This window comes from Schistocerca americana, chromosome 1 (genome assembly GCF_021461395.2).
Source record: "Schistocerca americana isolate TAMUIC-IGC-003095 chromosome 1, iqSchAmer2.1, whole genome shotgun sequence".
NCBI classification, from domain to species: Eukaryota; Metazoa; Arthropoda; class Insecta; order Orthoptera; family Acrididae; genus Schistocerca; species Schistocerca americana.
In genome coordinates this window covers 414,167,810-414,188,084 of record NC_060119.1, presented here as the reverse complement: position 1 = coordinate 414,188,084, position 20,275 = coordinate 414,167,810, and the positions used below count along the sequence as shown (strand labels likewise).

Below are 20,275 nucleotides of genomic sequence, written 5' to 3'. Positions count from 1 at the left end.
GTTATCCCAAAAAATGATCGCAGGATATGTTACACCGGAACTACTGCGTTCAACTTGGTAAAAATAATGTGATCTCTCTCTCTCTCTCTCTCTCTCTCTCGCGTTGCTGCCTCTAGATCACAGGGATTTTTTCTGCCCGGGGACCGGGTGTTTGTGTTGTCCTCATCATTTCACCACCGTCATCATTCGGGACAGTGTCTCTATTGGATCGCGTGAAAAATTGGACTGTGTAAAAATTGGGACTTTGTACGGGTGCTGATGACCGAGCAGTTGAGCGCCCCACAATCCAAACAAACATCTCTCTCTCTCTCTCTCTCTCTCTCTCTCTCTCTCTGCGCCTGCCTCTGCCTCTGCCTCTGTCTGCTGTTCTTAATTCAGATGCTGATGAGTACTTGGCCAGTGAAAAGTATTGCTGATTCATTGTTGATGTCTGCTTTGTAATAGCCAGGAATGGAATTTTGCGCTAGGAGAACCAAACATACGGCGGTGACGACAGCCGCCGGCAGTGGCAGCTCTCGCGTCACCGCGTGGGCGGGGATTGGCCGCCGCGCGCTCAGCAGCTGCAGCCGCGTCACAGCGCGCCAATTGTGTTAACGGCGCGGCGCCGCAGACTGCCAGCCACCCAGCCACGCCCACTCAGTGTTCGCCCCTGATCTCCCGCGGGCGATGCTTTCTCACGGTCAACTCCGATTACAACCATAGGCGCCCGCAGAACTGTGTCTAGAGGGGTGCAAAGGTCTAAAATTGCCAAACAAGCTTGACTTAGACAGCAATTGGCTAAATGAGCGGTGTAGCGGAACCGTGGGAAATCAGTTGTAAAAATATACGTGCGAACTGAAACGACGAATGAAACTTTGTACCAAGGCTGGGATTCGTACCCAAATCTCCTGCTCACTTGGCAGACGCGCTAACAGCTACGCTACCTCGGACTAACACAACATCACGGACTACAACTCAATCCAAATTCCCGTTCACACCTCAGTCCACTTTGTATTCCCATAAAGTCGAAAAGCATTGCAGTGACTCTTCTACTGTGTTAGAGTAACACCCTAGCATCAAACGAAACGGGGGATCCTGCCTGAAATTCACTGTGCCAGAGTGGCGTAGAGGCTAGCACATCTGCCTAGTGAGGAGGAGACTCGGATTCGAATGCCGACCGTGATACAAATTTTTGCTGCAGTCTGCATATATACATCATAGATGTTTGATACTTGCAAAGGTCTCCAGAACAATACAGTTTCATTTGATTAAAACTTCTACAAGTGTATGAGCATTCTGTAATAAATAACTCCGCGCTGTAGATTCCAGGAGGGGGCTGGCAGGGGTGAGAGCAAATGCCCTCATTCGCCACCGCTTTTTCCTTGCAAACTCTTGAGATCACAACGAGCCTTGTGTAAATAGTGTAGGTGTTGCACAGAAAGCGAAATATGAGAGTTTTATTTAGACCCACCAGATGCGAGGCTTCAGTCTCTGGGAAGCATAATGCCAACGTCTCAATGTTTTTCGCTCATCTTCAGCACTATTCTTTTACATACTTAGATAACAAATGTTGCTCTAGTATGATACGCTTCTGAAGCATTTCCGAGACATCGAAATTCAAAGTTGTGCCAGACTTTTGAATTCAGTAAGAGAGCGCCAGCCGTCGAGCAGTTGTATTGGCGCAACCGGCTAAGGCGGCAGATTACAGTCCTGCATGTACTGCGTCCTAGTCTCGTAGTTTTTTCCTGATTTCCCACCAAACGCTTGTATCGCTACAGAGGAACATATTTCTTCGGAAACGAAAGGGAATGATGATGGTGGTGGTGGTGATCATCGTCATCGTCATCATCATCGTAGTCGTACATTCGTGTTAAGGTATAATCAGGATCCTTGTTGAAATGTGTTTATCGCTATATCTATGTGTGTGTCGCAGTGAATTGGTGCCGGACTACATTCGTATATAGTGTGCACTATATTGATATTGATTTTTGAGCACCGATAATTATCAGCAGTTCTCATATTTGCGGAATGGATCGGTGTTGTCTGCATTCCTACCTGCTGTGTTACGGACCGCATCATTTCGATACCAGAAGTAACTGAGCTGTTAGTCCACACCACAGGACGCTCTTTCGTTTATGCACACTGTAAAGATACGTTTACTTCGTTTTTGAAATGCAGCCACGACTAGTTCCTTTAACTGCGATTATAAGTACAGGAGGATTTGGCGAAAGATTAGAAAAATAAATCAAATATCGCTTGCGCTAATGCCGCGGCTCGGCTGTTGGTTCGTCGACAGGGTCACAAGTCTCTGAACCTAGATTCCTTCAACACCCTTTAGAAGCGTGTGATACTACATCATGGCACGATCGCGAAAAGTTCATTGAGAGATAAAATTGTCTAGAATGGTGTTTCTCCTACCGGCTTGTACCATTATCATCGCACATTATCGAGGGTGTTATGTCTGGAGAACTCACGCTAACCGTCTGGTCCTCATCCGTTACGTCAGCTATTAATAGCTAACAGGAAAGGTGCGTAGGGTATTTTTAGACCATATATGTATCAAATGTGCTATCGTACCTCTAATGTATCAAAAGCTTCTTTTCTGTACCATAAAGATGACCACTTTACTGACACGTTTCTCAGTTTACAGCGTTGCATATGATGACTTTTGCGCACGCCCGTTTCAAACTAAGCACAACACCATATTAAAAATATTGCATACTAAACACAGACATGCAGTGTTTTTCTCCTCTACTCTTCGTGCTTAGATATCTCACTTTCCACTAGCTTCGAGAATGTCATCTTCGCATAGGCAGCTAAAGCATGATGCATCATCCGACTGAATTAGGACCTTATTCTTCGCACAGAAGCGTACAGAAAGCCTCTCTTCCCGCGCTCTTTCCGTAAATTGTATTGATAAAAAAAGTCCTCTACAAGTTATTTCAGTGTTTCGCGGATTATAGAGCTAGTATTTGTGTGTCATCTTACCTGCTATAATTCACGTCATAAATGACAGTTTTATTTGCTAGGTTTCTCACATCCTTTTTAGATACATTAAAGAATGAAAATTAAGAATGATAACGTAAAACGTTTAGTGCCCAACATTTATTGAGTCCTTTGCAGGTCTGCTTGAACCGACTGGCGGCGCACATCTAAATTTGTTTCGTGCCCCAGAGAATTTTCACATCCGTAGGAGCTGAGATTGTGATGACGGACGCGTCATTTCAAAAGCTATAATGAGTCCAGAAATCGTCTTGCACTCAGTAGTAACAACCGGCCTTGGGCACTGTAACCTCTCGAATTTCAGAGTGTCCAGAAAGCAAGCCGAGGCGGAGGGTAGAGCAGATTTGTGGGGAGGGGGTAGAGATGGGGGGTGGCTGCTGTAGTATTTTGATACCGAGATCCTCTGCCCCATCGTAATCTGGTACTTTCTCAAAGATATCCATTTTCGCACAGTGGGGAAGGGCCCAACGGTGTCCCCCTGCAAGGCGCTCAGTGCCAGGTACGGAGGCTGCGCAGGTTGCCGCTATCTTACCTTGAAGGCGCAGCCTTCTTCTTCCAGGTAGTGACGTAATTCGCGCGCACACACCATCACTACGCCGTCTTACTTGTTCTTTGCTTTACGTGCGTGTACTGTTTCCACAGAAGATGGAACAAATATGCGGAATCTCCTGTAAACATAGGTGAGTCCTTAACATATGACGTTAGCCCACTGCTGACTGAAGACAAGAGATGGAGCAGAGATTTCCTGGAAGACACACGGTTGCCTGAAGGTCACACTTCCATTCATTCATTCATTCATCCATTCATCGCTTGAACAGATGGTCTTTTACTTAGATATGCTGTCTTTCTCTAACCGTGTTGTATGGACAAGTAAATTATTTTTGAAAACCACTGGACCGTAAATTGATGTAATTGTTAAATCGTATTATAGTTCTTTGCTGTTACCGATTTCGAACAGTTTATCTTCATAAATTTAGTGGCTGGTTTCACTATTTACTATCCCTGCTCATTCACCATATTGATTTTTATTTCTTAAACTTTCCGATAAGATTACACTGTCGTTAAGTAACCTGTCGTTTCAGTATCGTAAGTACCAGTATTGATCTACGACCAGACACATCACAATCCTGTAATGTATCCGACTTAAACCAACCACAGGACAGCGGTTAATTCTGGGAAACTGCTTCAGTCAGTTGTAAATATTTATAATAAATAAACATGGGCTCCTGTGATAACTAGGTAAAATTTACAAAATTCGCAATTAATCATGCAAAGCATTTCTTTCCGTCTTGTTCCCAGACGAACTGCTGAGCACTATTATTTCGTTACAGCACGGGAAATATGGACAGAAATGGAATACACAGATAGTTATCCGGAGCAAGCAAAAATAAATCTGGACATATGAATAGGGTTTTTTTTTCTATTTTTCTTCAGCAATCTGTGGCTGAATGGCTTTCCTGTCGATGTCACTTTGCGTAAGGGGGGAAAATAGTGTGCACCAACTTAACCGGGAATCGAGTAAACTATCTTCTGTGGGAATTAATGTTTTAACTATTTGTGATGTGACCCTGAGATGGAGATAGGGAACCAGGCTGTCACTCACAGATACGAGTGTGGTAAATCGCCTAAAAAGGACGCTATGGTTGACTGGTGTATCAGGCTGGACACTCGTTGATCTGTCGTGTTAACTGGATTCGTATGTGATTTGTGATTAATGTACCCGCTCGCCCCCCCCCCCCTTCTCCCTCCCTTCTCCCCCCCCCCCCCCCTCTCTCTCTCTCTCTCTCTCTCTCTCTCTCTCTCTCTCTCTCTCTCTCTCTCTATCTCTCTCTCTGTTATTTTATTAGTGACAACGTCCTCTGTGTTGAAGAAGAAAAAAAGAGGATAAGATTTTTCGAAGAGAATAAATAAAGTTTTCAAGTCAGTGCATTGTCGTCAAATCTTGTACTGACGGCCAACATAATGGAGCACGTGACGGGAAAGGTGCCATTGCATTTGATCGCAGTCGCATTGTGGGTGCCGACCTAAGGAGCACCTCATCTCCAAGCCCTGCCCATCATGTCAAGGCCGTACCGTGAGTATTGCAATTTGGAGATAATTGCTGGCGTCAAAGTCAACTGCCGTAGGCAAGAAGGTGTTCATGACAGTGGTCGACTATTGCGGAGTGTAACTGTGGATAGACGCGGTGCATTCCAGCAAATGCTTTGGCATTTCAATCCTGGACGACAACTGGTGACGATCCGTACCATCCGGAACTACTCCTTCGTATGGGATACGGAAATTATTACCCCACACGTCAACTTCTGTTCACAGCTCTCGTCGAGGAAGACTGTCAATCGTCTATAGAAGCGTGGAAAAGGGTAACCTGGACTGAGGACGACGACATGAAGTGGTGGACCCTACTTACAAGTACTCACTGTTGAGACTAGTGGTGACGATGTTTTCGTGTGGGACACATTTACATTACGTGATAGGGAGCCCTGATAAAGCCCATTGTCTGTCACCTGCGAGTGAGACAGGAACCTATGCATATGTAAATTAATCCTGACATTATTTCAGATTAGCACTGCTTCTTGTCATCTGCCCATGAAAGGAAATGTTAAAGAAGAACACTATTAAACACTTCGTATTATGTATTTTGCAGATGAATACGACCGTAATTGTCTGTGAGAACAGTGCTGAATAAAATCCATCTTGAGTCACCTACTAGTATTTCCAAACGACTGGATTTGGTAATTATTATAATTAATCCTTAATTGTATTATAAATCTCTGCAGTCGTAACATTTATGTAAAGCCACCACCGCAACATGACACATATAGAGCCCATTATTCCTGTCACCACATCAGAGGTCTTCGATCTGAAGGTTCAAGAAAAATGTATTAACTCTTTCGAAGTGCTTCGACTATAAACTTCTTGAGATCGGATGCTACCATATTTGCATAGGTCTGTTTCGCGCTAACTTATTCCCATATTCCTTGACCGAAGGCAGCGGGTTGGCCTTAGTGCGCTTTGAAACAGTTTTTGTTCTTCTTGTGAGAAACGTAAATTCCCAACGTCCCTGTGAATTGCGAACTCCACAACTTAGGGGATTTAAAAATGCACGAGTCTAGTATAAACAGTGTTTTTGAGGTTCCAAAACGGACAACAGAATAGAGGTATAACTTGGCACTTTGGCTGAGGAGTATCTGTCATTAATAATATTACAGCATAGTTTCTCAATTTACTTAATTATATAGCGTATGGTTTACATGATTTGATATAGTATGTAAAAATAATATGCGTAGAACAGATTGATAAAATTTCAGTGTAAATAAAATTTTTAAGTTGAGACCACTAACCCAGTGTAGTAAAGAGTTTGAAGCTTCTGAGAAATAACATGTTTCTCCTGGGTATGCTGTAAGGCAACCGCTGACAGTGTGGTGTACTGTTTCTCAATGTAGCTGTTAAAAGCACGTAGAGTAATGCATGAAAAACAGTAAGTAGACAGGAAAAAATAAAGAACCTGGACTACAACAGTTTTCTTTGTACTTCCAAATTGGAGGTTCAAACTAATTTATCATTTTCATGTTGTTGACATTTGGTTCCTAGGACAGTGAGAATTGCTGTAGAATGTTATAAATCACAGGCACAAGTAAATTTTTGGAAAACGTCTGTCCGGTAAATATGATCAGTAGAATTCATAAAATAAGATCAGCGCTATTCTTAAAACTGACTTATGTCTACATGAAAATGCTGAGAAAATGCTCTGCTATGCTGAATAAACCGTCGTGAGCAACGACGGACCCTCCGTATTAAAGTTAGTGGGGAAATTCTGAGAGATTGTCGAGGTTTACTGTTCTGAGAATGTTGCACAAAAGCTAGTAGACGTTAACCGACTTTCCTGGGAATGTATTTAGCACTCAAACGCATGACCGTCTGCTTATGGTCTAGAGGTGTACAAATTCCCCTTGCAGCCTGCTTGCCCCTAGCTCCTCTGCAACCATTCATGCAGGTCAGCCTGCGGCGAGGCAAACACAAGAGTGCGCGTGTACTGAGGCATAGTGGTAATGCGGCCGACTTGAGCTCCCGCAGACCCGGGCTACCTAAGTTCCCGCAGGCCTACCAAGCTTCACGGGACCGGCTCAGCTTGCTGCGCCTGACAACAGGTTGCGCTGTCAAGCTGCCGTGACTAGAGTAGCCAGGTAGTTAACCCACAGTTCATTTATCGCAACGGTGGGGGCAGCACAATGAATAGGTCGAACTTTAGTGAGACTGAAAAAAAATTGACAACTGGCGAATACATGCTGGTAACGAAACAGAGCACAAGTGCCGCATGGGAAACGTTTTCGTGTGTTTATGAGGCCGCTTCAAATAAATCGGTAGGTGTGTCTCAATGCAAACTATGTAAAAAGCTCTTAAGTACTTATTCGGGAACCTCGAGTATGTTACGACATGTGTGCAAATTTGACAAACAGTTCTCTCACTCCGTAAATATCTTGAAAGAGTACAAAGATTCAGTGGCCGAAAAGTGCGTCGAAATGTGTGCTAAGGACCTGAGACCATTTAGCAGTATAGAGGGAGAAGGATTTCATGGTAACCCGCAAACGATGTCAAAATCTTTTGTAAGGTACTATATTCCCTGCACTGTCCGAAATATTATGTAGACAGTGATGTTCCTCTTGATGGTCAAGTGTGCAAAATTTCTTCAAGATCGGAATAAAACTGTAGGTTGGTGTAGAAGTGTGTAATTAGAGTACCCTCCGCTATGTACCATTCAGAATTTTAAGCAGACAGCGCCCTTCATCTTGCTTTAAATATCAAGTGTGCCAAACTTAATCAAGATCGGAATAAAAACGTACAATTTGTCGAATTCCGTTAGGTAAAGTAACCTCTGCCATGCACCCTACGAAATTTTATGTAGACTGTGACCTTACTCTTGCTTTCAAGGTATAGTGTGCAAAATTTCATCAAGATTGTATGCAATACAAACACACGGACACAATGAAAACGCACTTACAGTTTTTCTCAAATTTTCCAATTTTTCGGTCAATTTCCCAAAAATTTTATTTCAAAAAAACCTTGTCCTGAGAATTACGAAAACAGCAAAAAAAAAAAAAAAAAAGCCGAATTTGTCCAGCTGTTCTCGAGTTTTACGCTTATCAACACATTTAGCAATTCATTTTTATTTATATAGATAATAAGCCCGAAATATACGCGCAAAGGAAGAATGTACAAATAAAACCCAATATTTTTTGACCATGTTGGGGTTTGTCTTTTGGTGCTCAGGTAAAATAAAAACTTTTAATTAACGTTCATAATACGATAACGACGCGCGCGGACTAAACGGCTGCGTAGCGTAGCTCAGCAGTTATATGGGCAGGCAAGCAAGTTTCCCGCAGCCTGCCCAGGTTCGGTTCTGCATGGCTTGGCTGGGAGTGAAGCAGCCTGCCCGTTCTGTTGACAACACGCGGCGGCCTGCCCGCCTGGCCACCGGGCAAGCATGGGCGGGTTAAAAGCGGAACATGTACACCACTGTTATGGTCGGCACAGTGTTGTGTACATACATCTGGACAAGCACTGGTTTTATCCTTTTACACCTGCACGTGTACTAACACCATAAAACCCTGGTGCTGGGTAATATTTGCTTCCGTGAACATTGTCTGGCGCACGCAGGTACAGAAAGCGGCAGGTTTTGTATTTCATACAAACCATTGATTCTCACTGGCAAAATTACCTGACAAATAATATGTTTGAGGTCACATCCGTCTTTTCGTACTTAAAATCATTTGTTGTAGCCTGATAAATTTCAGCTTTCTGATGCCTCCTGTGAACCGAGCGGTCTAAGGCGCTGCAGTCATGGACTGTGCTGCTGATCGCGGCGGAGGTTCAAGTCCTCCTTCGGGCATGGGTGTTTGTGTTTGTCCTTAGGATAATTTGGGTTAAGTAGTGTGTAAGCTTAGGGACTGATGACCTTAGCAGTTAAGTCCCGTAAGATTTCACACACAATCGAACGTGCCTTTTCAGTTTAGAAATTGATGGATAGGTTATTTTAATCCCTCTTACAGTGGCTGGGTAACCTTTTTTTAATCAGTAATCAAGTCAGCCACGATTATCTGAATAGTAGTTCTACATTTTTGACTAAGTATCTATTTGTCTTGATACCATTTCTCTTGATATGTATATTTTTAAATTGAGATTTGCGTTTTCATTTAAGCAGTGTGCATCCATGTGTAGAGCTGTTACCTCTCGTTCCGTTCAGTATTTTATGTCATGGCTGTATTATTATAGAAAGCGTGAGGGAAGCGCATGGACTTATAATAAGCAAGTAGCTCTTATTCTGCCAGGGCACTGGAAACAAGTATCATCATGACTTTTCACTTTTGTAAATCTGAAACTTGCATACGACTTATGCAGCCAGCAGTAGAGACGTGTCGTAACGTAATGGCTTGCATAAAAAAACTTGTTTGTCCTTCTCGCTGTACTCCGGATGCGATTTTGAAGTGAAGTTACAGTTGTCGTATCTTGTGTAAACGTTGCAGTGCACTGTGGCAGAATAGCTACGGCAATAGATTCATGTTCTGGGTGATCGTCACTGAGGTTTTCCTCAGTATTTATGGCGATTTATTGAATGATTCCTGCAACAATATCTGTGTCATTTCCATTTCGCAGCTCTGTCCAAATGAGCCAGCGTAGCTCTAATGAGCTTAGCGACGGCCTGTCGCCGAACTCCAGCCTTCAGTCTTCCTCTGAGTCCCCGTTGACTTCTTGACATTTTCACACTGGGTTACGAAAATTGTCCGCGCGTTCTAGCTCCTGTAAACCTTTGAATACTGAGGTGTAGTAGTGTTGATGTCGTTGGTACAGAGCGCCTGTGTGATGTTGCAGGCCGTCAAACTGGAGAGTGCGCACCCGAATCGCACGCGCTACCTGGTCGTGGTGTCGTGCACGGGCCGCGGGGACGCCGAGGAGAGCGCGCTGCTTGGCATCGACTGCAACCAAAGGACCACCGTGGGGCTCGTGCTGAAGGTGCTCGCCGACACCAGCATCACGCTCGACGGCGACGGGTGAGTTAGCCCTCTTACCCTTTTCTCGACTACCCGTGGCAAGCGGTTTACTCTCGCACCAAGTTCCGCTTGTCGCTAGTGGTCGTTTTTGATTACACATCAGCGCCAAAACTGCGTGCGCTTTGAGAGTTGTCTGCTGTGTGATTTCGCATCTGAACAGTGAAAGTGAAGCTATGAAGGACCATCCTTTTTACGAAAAATGTAGACATATTGGGTTGGTGTGTAAGTTCGTAGCGTTTTTCCGTAAGATTAATAAACACAACAGATACATGAATAAAACGGTCTCGGTTTTCCAGCCGCGTCAATTCGAATCCTCGAGCTTTCGATGGCCCCGGCAGTCAGTGAACTCCTGACGACGATGGCGGAGATGGCCATCGAAAGCTCGAGAATTTTATTCGAATTGACGCGGTTGGAAAACCGAGAACGTTTTATTCATGTATGCCGTCGCGAAAGACTCCGAGAACACAACAGATACATGTAACAGAGAGCTTAGTCATCAACACTATATTCCCCTTTGCTGTTTACAGCAGTCTACCAACGCTGGAGTAACGATTCCACCACTTCAGAAATCGCGTGGTTTCAAGGCGAACAAGTCATGGAGCCGTGTTCGGATGGCATTTTCATCAGGAAAGGAAGTTCTTTGAAGGTTGCTCGATAGAGAGCGGAAAAGGTGAAAATCTGAGGGCACGAGATCAGGTGAACAACGTGAGTGCGGAACGAATTCCCAACCCAACTCCTGTATAGCGTTTTTTGGTCAGTCTAGCAGAATGCGGACGGGCGCTATCGTGGAATACCATCACTTCACGCAGTCTTTCTGGTCGTTGTTCTTGGATTGCGTCTGTAAGACGTTTCAGTTGCTGACAATAAATGTCAGCAGCGATGGTTATACCTCAGGGAAGCTATTGGGGGAAAAAAATGAGCGTACGGCATTGTGGGCCGGGAGTCCCCCATTCGGGGAAGTTCGGCCGCCGGGGGCAAGTACTTATTGCATTCGACGCCATATTGGGCGACTTGCCCGTCGGAGATGGGGATGAAATGATGAGGGGGACAACACAACGCCCAGTCCCTGAACGGAGAAAATCTCCTTCCCCTTCCGTGAATCGAACCCGGACCCCTTGGTGTGCCATTCCGCTGCGCTGACCACTCAGCTAACGGGGGCGGACAGGGAAGCTATTCCTAGAACACCACACCGTCGCTATTCCAACAGATGCATAACATAATCTTTTGTCGATGCGCGCAGATGTATGTACGGGGAGTTGCTCCTTCGTTTGGGCACAAACCATTCCTTTCTTCTCCTTATGCCAGCATAAAGACGCCATTTCTCGTCACCAATAACCAACCGTGCGGGATAGGAATGGTCGGTGTTGATCACGAGCCAATTGATGGCGAGCAAGCAGAGATGCTCATAATGCTCATATGGCCACCTGCTGATTTCTGTGATTTTCGCATAGAGCATGTGGTACCCATCCATGCTCCCGAGTTTTTGAACGTTCTCCATTGCATGAAAATGACGTAAGGTGATGGAATTGCAACGGTTCATCACATCTGCCACTTGTCAAGTGCACTGGCGTGGATCATTCAGGATTAATACGTTTAATCGATCTACATCAAACCCGGAATGTCTTCCTGAACGTAAATAGTTACTGATGTCAAAACAACCCTCCTTAAAACGAGAAAAACATTTTCTTACTGTGCTCTGTACAGAGGCATTACCACATACATGGATCAAATGTTTCTGGTTGTCTCTGCTGCTGTCACCCCTCTATTGACTTCGAACAGAAGAGTATGTGGGAAGTGTTCTGATTTCTCCACTTGGCGCTTCAGTCAGGAAGCGCACGACTGCTACGGTCGCAGATTCGAATCCTGCCTCGGGCATGGATGTGTGTGATATCCTTAGGTTAGTTAGGTTTAAGTAGTTCTAAGTTCTAGGGGACTGATGACCACAGGTGTTAAGTCCCATAGTGCTCAGAGCCATTTGAACCATCTCCACTTGGCACTCCATTTTCTAGCGTCCACAGTTACACTGATATCTCCAAATGACAAAATGACAACGTGTAAACTCAAATAGCAACAGTGAACTGCAAATAAAAAATGGCGATCGATAAATAAACCCATAGCAACCGGAACACCAATGTGCAAAGAAAAAGTGTACGAACGTATGTACCAACGCGAACAAAATTAAAGAGAAGAATAAGGTAAGTTTTGGCCTTTCGATGGAAGTGTTTAAACTAGTGTGTGCCATATACGACCCTTTCTAGTGCCTGTAGCGAAATCTATGGATGAAGTGATTGCGGCCATGCCGGTTTTTCTTTTTTTTTCTGTGATGGAAGGTACTGGACCTCTCGTTGTTCTGCTTGGTTAAAAACATTTTTTCATTAAAAGCTTTGTTTATAGCAGATGCTAAATTTGAAGGCTAGCACTGTTAAAGGCATGATGGAGTTTCGATGCTTACTGCACGGTGCACTGCCGGGGACCTCTCGTTGTTCTGCTTGGTTAAAAACATTTTTTCATTAAAAGCTTTGTTTATAGCAGATGCTAAATTTGAAGGCTAGCACTGTTAAAAGCATGATGGAGTTTCGGTGCTCACTGCACGGTGCACTGCCGGTGAGAATGTTACTTCAAAGCAACGTACGCACTGAGACTCAGCACTTGTGTGATGTTTTTGGACACCATCCTTAAACAGTTTTGTAAAGATACCACATCATTAACTGGGTAATGCAACTTTTCTTTTCTTTTACGGAGATTGTGCTTCCACAACCTCGGAGATCGTTTGACATTTGTTCGCATGTATGCTTGCATGAAAGGAGATTCTCACAAAGGCAGAGTATGAGCCAACTTTATTAGACTCCACTCCACATAATGGGTTCTTGAGCAAACTTTCTTGGCTGCATATATGCGTGCCTGCGTACTTTTCTCGTCGTAGCGCGCATCAGTCAGTTGTGCAGAGAACGTAGATGTGTTTTTCCTTAGCTGTTTCCATTAGTGTGAAGGTTTCTCTGCAGTCGTTCTCTTACCTTGTTAAGTGCTGTATAAATAACTGATCAGAATAGCTCCGTTACCGCTCAATCATATGAAGAAATCGTTTCAGTCTGTTAGATTATTTTAAATGGACGCGATCGTGTTTCGTATTTGCTTTGCAGTCGTGGTATGGAAAACATTCTTTATGTAGTCATCATAGTCTGTCAGGATTTCGGGAGAACGAGTAAAAATGCGAATTTCCGATAAAGAACCTTATCGCTTGTTACAGAGTATTCAGTTAGTACTAAGCCGCGAGAACCTGCAGGAAAGCAGTGAATAGGTCATCCCCAGCGGCACAGTGGTGCGTCGTTAATATCTTAGTGAGAATCTAAAGCTGTTTATCTGTACTTGTAATAAATATCTCGCCACGCTAGTCAGTGACGTTTCAGTGGAACAGCTGACTCAGAAGAGCAGATCGTGCATGGCTCATTGAGACTAAGATAGCCAGTGTTTTGCATGTATTATCAGACCACCGCTAGCCGACTGCAGTGCCAACTGAGGGATGGTATTGTACATTATAGCACCCAGTCGGTCTCACTGCGGAACACGTGTATATTTCATGAGCAGCTTGCAACACTCGTGTTCTTCCTGTTGGTCTGTTGACGCCTCCTTCCGGCGTCCTCTTGCCCGTTTATCGTTTTTCCCACTTGCCACAGCCACGGAACCCAACACCGCCGCGTTGGGCGAAAGCTGCGGTGCCTTACAGCTCTATCCAGTTATTCGCTATCTGGTGCAAGTTCTTGGGGGATTACATATAGAAATGGTTTGTACAGATAGTCGGCAGACAGAATGGTGAAATAGCGCTGCTGACGTGAATGAAGACCAAACAATAATGTCCCGAAGAGTTCAGTTTGCGTACAGGCATTAAGCTGTCCCGGAAATACCGGAAAAATTGAACCTACGGATACCGGATGTTGCCTTCATCTCCCAACAGTTATATGGTAGCTTGTAACGTCAAATGTGCGCAAACAAAACAATAACAGGATTTTTTTGTGCCTGTATGATTTTTTGGAATGAAAATTGGGTTGCCCAACTGATCTGTAGTTATCTCAAGGTCTAGATTAGTTTGTTTGTACGTTTTGAAGCAAGTGAATGTTAATACGAAATTTTACTGTAGTGATGCACAGACGATAACGTAGCCCGAAGTTTACGTTAGACTGAAAGGCGACGATTTGGTTGAGAATCGGAGAAGTTGAATCAAAGGTCACATTTAATCCAAAATAACAACCAATTCCGGTCACTACAGTTCTCTCATTTTGACGAGTCTCTGTGTTAAGATATAAAGAATCGCATTTCCCCGCTGAAAAGGCAGAACGAGAGAGCACATCTCAGGACTCCATTCATGTTAAAGGGAGTGAGTTGAATATATGCTAGAAGCTGGAGTCCTTGGACCGAGTTGACAGGCACGCTGTCGAAGAGGTAGAATTCTCATTCGGGAATTGTAAGGTTTACCCATCTGTCCTGATTTGAATTTCCCGATTTTTTCCCAAATCGTGCAAGGCTAATGCTGGTATTCCTTCAGTTACGTCGCGGCCGAACTCTTCATCTATCTTCATTTATTTCGAGCTACTACCTCGTGTTTGAATCGACGGGATATTCAGCTGGAATCCTAATATTTATCTTGATGTCCTTGAGTCCTAAACATAAAAACCTAAGCCTTTTGTGGGACCAATTTTGATTCACTGTTGTAGAAGGATCTGAAAGCGGATGCATTTATTGCAAGCAACTATCGATGTTTTGATATCACGCGGAGTTGGACGTAGAAAGAAAAGCCTCATGTAGTATGTGATGCCCATTCCATATACACCTGATCAGCCTAGATTTCGACGTCTAACGTCTTCTTAATTTGGAAGAAACCACAAAACTTTTACTCCTCAGTTCATGAGATTAAAGTTTATGCCCCCATTCCTGTTTTACAAATTCTCACAGGATTTACCGTTCTGCTTCAATACTGGCTGCTAATGATATTTAAAAGCATATAAAACTATTTGTCGCTCGGTATTAGTGCTCAGTTAGTTTCTGGTGACTATTTTTCCTGTAATAGTGACATAAATGTAGCAGTCTGTCCCAGCTGCGCAATAGAGTTCCTCTTGTCGATCAGAAAACGGGTACGGATCAGACGAGTCTGCAAGGGAACGACTGATACGCTTCAAACTCGCACGTTTTCGTTATAATTATTTTAAGAGCATTCAGTTTGCGGCAACATGTGTTTCTGTTATCTGCTTTAGAATTTCTTGATTTAAAACGTTTCTACCTTTTTTAAATTGTTTATTGGATAATTTTTTTAGTAAATACACATCAGTGTTTGCACAACTAATTTTATTATCCGTCTATTTTGCTCATTTTTGTGTTATGATCGGCTTCGATTCAAATGAACCATCTTCAGGTCTCTAGAGATAAGAAAATAACTATATGACTTGTTGTACAGTCTCTACCACCTCAGCCGGATTTGAAAAGGTGGCTTGACTACCAGATGCTGTCACCACACACCTTCAGATGGCGTTCCGTGCGAGATAGAGGGAGTGTGTTCCCGATGCGAATTACGTATTTGCTCAGTTGTCTCAGTTGCTGCGGGGGGGGGGGGCTCGTAAAGGTTATCCGTGAGTTCTCAAAGAAATGACTAAAAAGAGACAAATGTGTGGGCGTACAGGTGTGTTGTTGAACGGCGCTATTTCGCTTGCAGATGTGCCGTACTGCGGCGACCTGATGGCCTTATAAGGAAGCGGCGCAGGTAGTCATATATCGCTCGCAACCTTATCAGCTTCCCTGCTCGCTACCTGCAGATCCCAGCAGGTGCTAGATCCCAGCAGGTGCTAGATACAGCAGTGCTGGCTGTACAGTGACGTCGCAATTTACAAACAGCGCAGACTGGCTCCTCTTCTCAGGAAAAGCTGGATGGTCTTCTTTTATACGTATTTCTACAATAATGGGATTCGGGGGATAGCACAGAAAATCGATGTCTTACTTCACGCTTCCTGAGAGTTCTACGAACAGACAGCCAAATACGAGTACAGTGAGAAAAGTTCGCGGCCTGGTAGTGAAAGACAATGTTAATTTAGGTCTAAAAGGCACTTATTAATTTTCACTGCAGCCCTTTTTACGTCGTAATTACTCATACGTTTTTCTAGTGTATGCGATTCGGAAACGTCTGCAAAATATCAATCCACGACTGCCGTAATCTGTTCATTGGGCGAGCCAAATCTGGTGAATAGGGTAAATCTCTCAAAAATTTGTATTCCGTGTTCCCTAGTTTCCCAGTACGAAAGTACCTGTGTGGAAAAGTGGATTGTCCCAATGAAAAATGTTTTTTTTTAGTTGCAGTTCAGACTGAAAACATCCATTTTTCAATCAGCTGGCCTTCAAGACATGCTTAATATTGCCAAGTTAGTGTTTTTCTTTGCTACGGAATTTATAATAATAATAATCCCTTTACGGCAAATGAAGTCGATATCGCCTTCTTTGGTGCGGGGAACTGGCTTCATATATTGCGGTCATTGCTTCTTCGCTTTTCAGATGAGGTGATCATCCGAAGTAACAGATCGGCACCCAAGTACAGTACGTAACTGAGTGACGTACTCATTTACGCATTTGCTTTTGGCCAGCATTCAGAACGCATTGTACATCTTGCTCATTGCTTTCTCGTAGTTAATTCTTCGTTTAAAATGTGCCATCTCATTCGTCCCGATGGGCAAACGGCGTCAGGTGTTTTATACTTCCAATTACTGGTCAGTCATTACGATACAATGCCCTTTCTCTCCGTTTTCTTTTGTAGTTGCAATTTTTTATGTCATCTATAATTAAACATATTAAAGAGGAGTACTGCCGCATTTCAATTTCAGCATCTAGTTCTTAACTGCTGAAAACGAAGGAAAGGGCTTCTTAATAAACGTCCTTAAACTTTGGATGGGGTTTTATTGGCAATAAACACCAAAGATAATAAATTATGAAGGTGCTGTTAAGTCGTATGAACGAAAGGACATCTGACACTTGACTTGCGCCGTTATACGACCTGAATCAAAACGAAAACAATCAAATATAGTTTTCAACATGCGTTCCAAGTTGATGTTGTAAATGCCACCACAGATTGTGGAGACCTGTTCATTCCAGCACATACATGAAATGTAAATATGGCACTGTTTCGATATCACCGTACGCTAAGAAAAATTATTTCATTGTTCTAACCGTGTTGTCTGAAAGCCTTTTGCCATTTCAGTGTGCGTTGGAAGGAGCACATACGGTCGGTTCTGCAAAGCGCGTGGGTTCCCACGTATCGGACTATTTTCCGCCAAAAATAATATCTCGTAAATTCTGCAAAAATATAATTCACGAATTTATTGTCTCGAAAATTAGTTCATGCAGTAATTACAGCTAAATGACATGTTGATACTTGAAAGTCTGTTCGAAGAGATGTCGGGATTGTAAACTTCACGCGACGATATTTCAACTAGACACCTGCCGGTCATCGAAGACTTCGATGGCTCACCTGAAGATGACTAGCAGGTGTCCATTTGAAATACCGCGGAGTGAAGTTTACGACGACCGGCTGCAATCACGAAATCTCTTCGAAGATTTAATTCAACGAGAAAATTTTAAATTTCACATGTTGATAGTCTGTTTATCGCGCCACCCGAATCGAAAATATGAGTAAGTTAAGATACTGTGGTTTTTGTGGGGACGTTACTGAAGGAAAATATTCTGCTACGTGGTTGGATTGAAATCTCTCTTTATTTTGCTTTTACTGCCACGTAGTTCCGGATGTGTAATCATTTACAGGTCATTATGCACCAAAGGAGTCTACTTGGGTGCAAGTCGAAGCATTCATCAATTTATTTAACGGTAAAAATTATGGAGCTGGCTGTTAGGTTATCGTGCTATTAATTATGGCAATTTTACGTCACGGCTCTATTGAAACACGCTGACAATCAATTTTCCCAAGCATCTGCTTATTTTATTAACGCTGTGAAGTGCAGCTACCTCGGTTAGTAGCTGGATAAACAACAAACGAGCCCCTTCGTTTCATTTGCCATGTCTTTCTGATTGATATTTGGTAAAAATCTGGACGATACAGTGATGTGTGTGTGTGTGTGTGTGTGTGTGTGTGTGTGTGTGTGTGTGTGTGTGTGTGTGTGTTAGTTATTTATTGTTTTGACGCACAGAAATGAGTGTTGTGATGTAATTTTCAGGGGCTTCAGCGTCAGTGTCTGCGGTCGCCAGCACATCTTCAAGCCCGTCTCAGTGCAGGCGATGTGGTGAGTACTCTTTTTCAGAAACTACGTAGTGTTTTCTACCTTGTTATTTGTACATTTGCAGATGTACAATGAAATATTTCATGTTCAGTGAACATAATTAATAAGTGTCGATCTGTAGAGAATTCTACTGATCGTGCTGAATGGCCTGTAACTTTAATGACGGATTTGAAGCATCAGTACGATCCACCATCGAATTTGCAAGTTAGTTGTTCATACAGATACTCACAATAACTATTTTTAAAAACAACGAAATAGATTAGAAGAAAATTAAGTCCGTGATTTACGTGACAAACAGCGCAGACTTTCATTCGGTGCTTGAAGTAACATTAAGCACTCGCCTCTGTTTTATGCAGTCTGTCAGCCATGGCTTGCATTCATACAGCAACAGCTTTTAGGTGGGTTTGCTTGCGAGGCCAAATCGAATGACTTCGTATGTGCTACCGTGCAAAGTGGCGTTTTGGTATGAAGCGGTATTCAAGTACTAGTTCGATCATTCACTTTTAGGTGCTTTGTGGTTTCTTCAGATAAATTCATTCGACGTTAGTATCAATCTTTCACCGAAGTCGCTCCCGATTTTCTTCTCTAACATCCTCGAATTGTGAGTGTCCCGTTTGCTTTCTTACTGAAGAGACGCTAAACTCTTTCTTGGTTGGATAGAAGTGACACTGAAAAGGCGGAGAGAAATGCTAGGACCAATAATGAACACCAAACAGGCGATCGCGTGATGTATAGTGTTAGTGTGGTAGAATGATAGTAATTCTGATAAAACAGGGAGATGTGTCGCTTCTCAGCGTGATAAAAGATTTCAAATGAGGTATACTGTTCCCTCAAGCGGTATGATACACTGTCTTGCTGGTCCCATACACTAAAAAAATGAAATGAGCGGGTGGCATTGTTGGCCGGGAGGCCCCATCCGGGGAAGGTCGGCCGTCGAGTGCAAGTCTAATTTCAGTCGACGCCACATTGGGCGACTTACGTGCCGGTGATGATGAGAAAATCTCCAGCCCGGCCGGGAATCGAACCCGGGCGCGCTGCATTGGGGGGGGGGGGGGGGGGGGCGCAAGCAAGCACATTGCCACTCAGCTAAGCAGGCCGTCTCCAAAACAGTAACAGCTGTGTCTACAAACAAGTATACAGGGTGGTCAGAAACAGTCTGAAATGCTTATAAAGGTGTTGCGGAGCAGGTTGTGATGCGAGATAATTGTTAAGGAAACAATTCGATCCGTTGCGCCGTTTGCGAGTTACTTTGCATTGAATTTGGCCAATAAGGCCGTTGTGCTCGGGAACTAAAGCGGCTCGCTGGAGACGGTGTAGCCAAACGTGTTGTTCGTTTGGTTTCCTAAAATCTAACCAGAGAATAATACAAAAAGTGGACATGGGGCGGAATAAGGATCGAAACCGTGCAAGAGGCTAAGCAGTCTCGTATAGTACCATCATTGCTATGAGAACAACTGACACTAATTGTATCTGCGAGGCCACTTGAATTTTCTCACGCAACGGGCTGATTGGCTAACTTCAATGCTAATTAACTCGGAAGCGACATACATATAGATTTTTTTCTTAACAATTATTTCGTACAATAACTTACCCTGCAATACTCTTACAGCTGTGTCTGGCCACCCTCATAACGGCTGTATTTATTTTGGGGACGTTCCCTTGGTTGAAAAGCAGATTCGGGAACCGGAGGCCTATGCACAAATATCATCATCTAGGTTCCCCCATGCTCCAGGGCCAGCTCACCTGGTATTTGTATGATAAAGAATTAGGGTGTTCAATGAAGCAGGCAGCCCACTTTACCCTTCCGGGTAGAAAATGAAAGTATATAATCGTATTGTCAAAGACTATCTATCTCGTTTTTACCTTTCTCGAACTACACAAGTTTGCAATGCGTGTTTGCTAGTTGATTTAGTGTGTGCCGGCCGTTGTGGCTGTGCGGTTCTAGGCGCTTCAGTCTGGAACCGTGTGACCGCTACGGTCGCA

General features: G+C 43.6%; 1 protein-coding gene across 2 annotated transcripts in view; it reads left to right on the top strand.

The window, feature by feature from the left end:
* The window catches only part of LOC124602126 (flocculation protein FLO11), a 616,796-nt gene that overhangs the window by 519,929 nt on the left and 76,592 nt on the right, over positions 1-20,275 (top strand). For both annotated transcript variants that reach the window (XM_047136299.1, XM_047136297.1), the window contains exons 4-5: positions 9,850-10,028; positions 18,230-18,295. In XM_047136299.1, the coding sequence (XP_046992255.1) occupies positions 9,850-10,028; positions 18,230-18,295 (245 nt within the window). The remainder of the gene's footprint in view (positions 1-9,849; positions 10,029-18,229; positions 18,296-20,275) is intronic.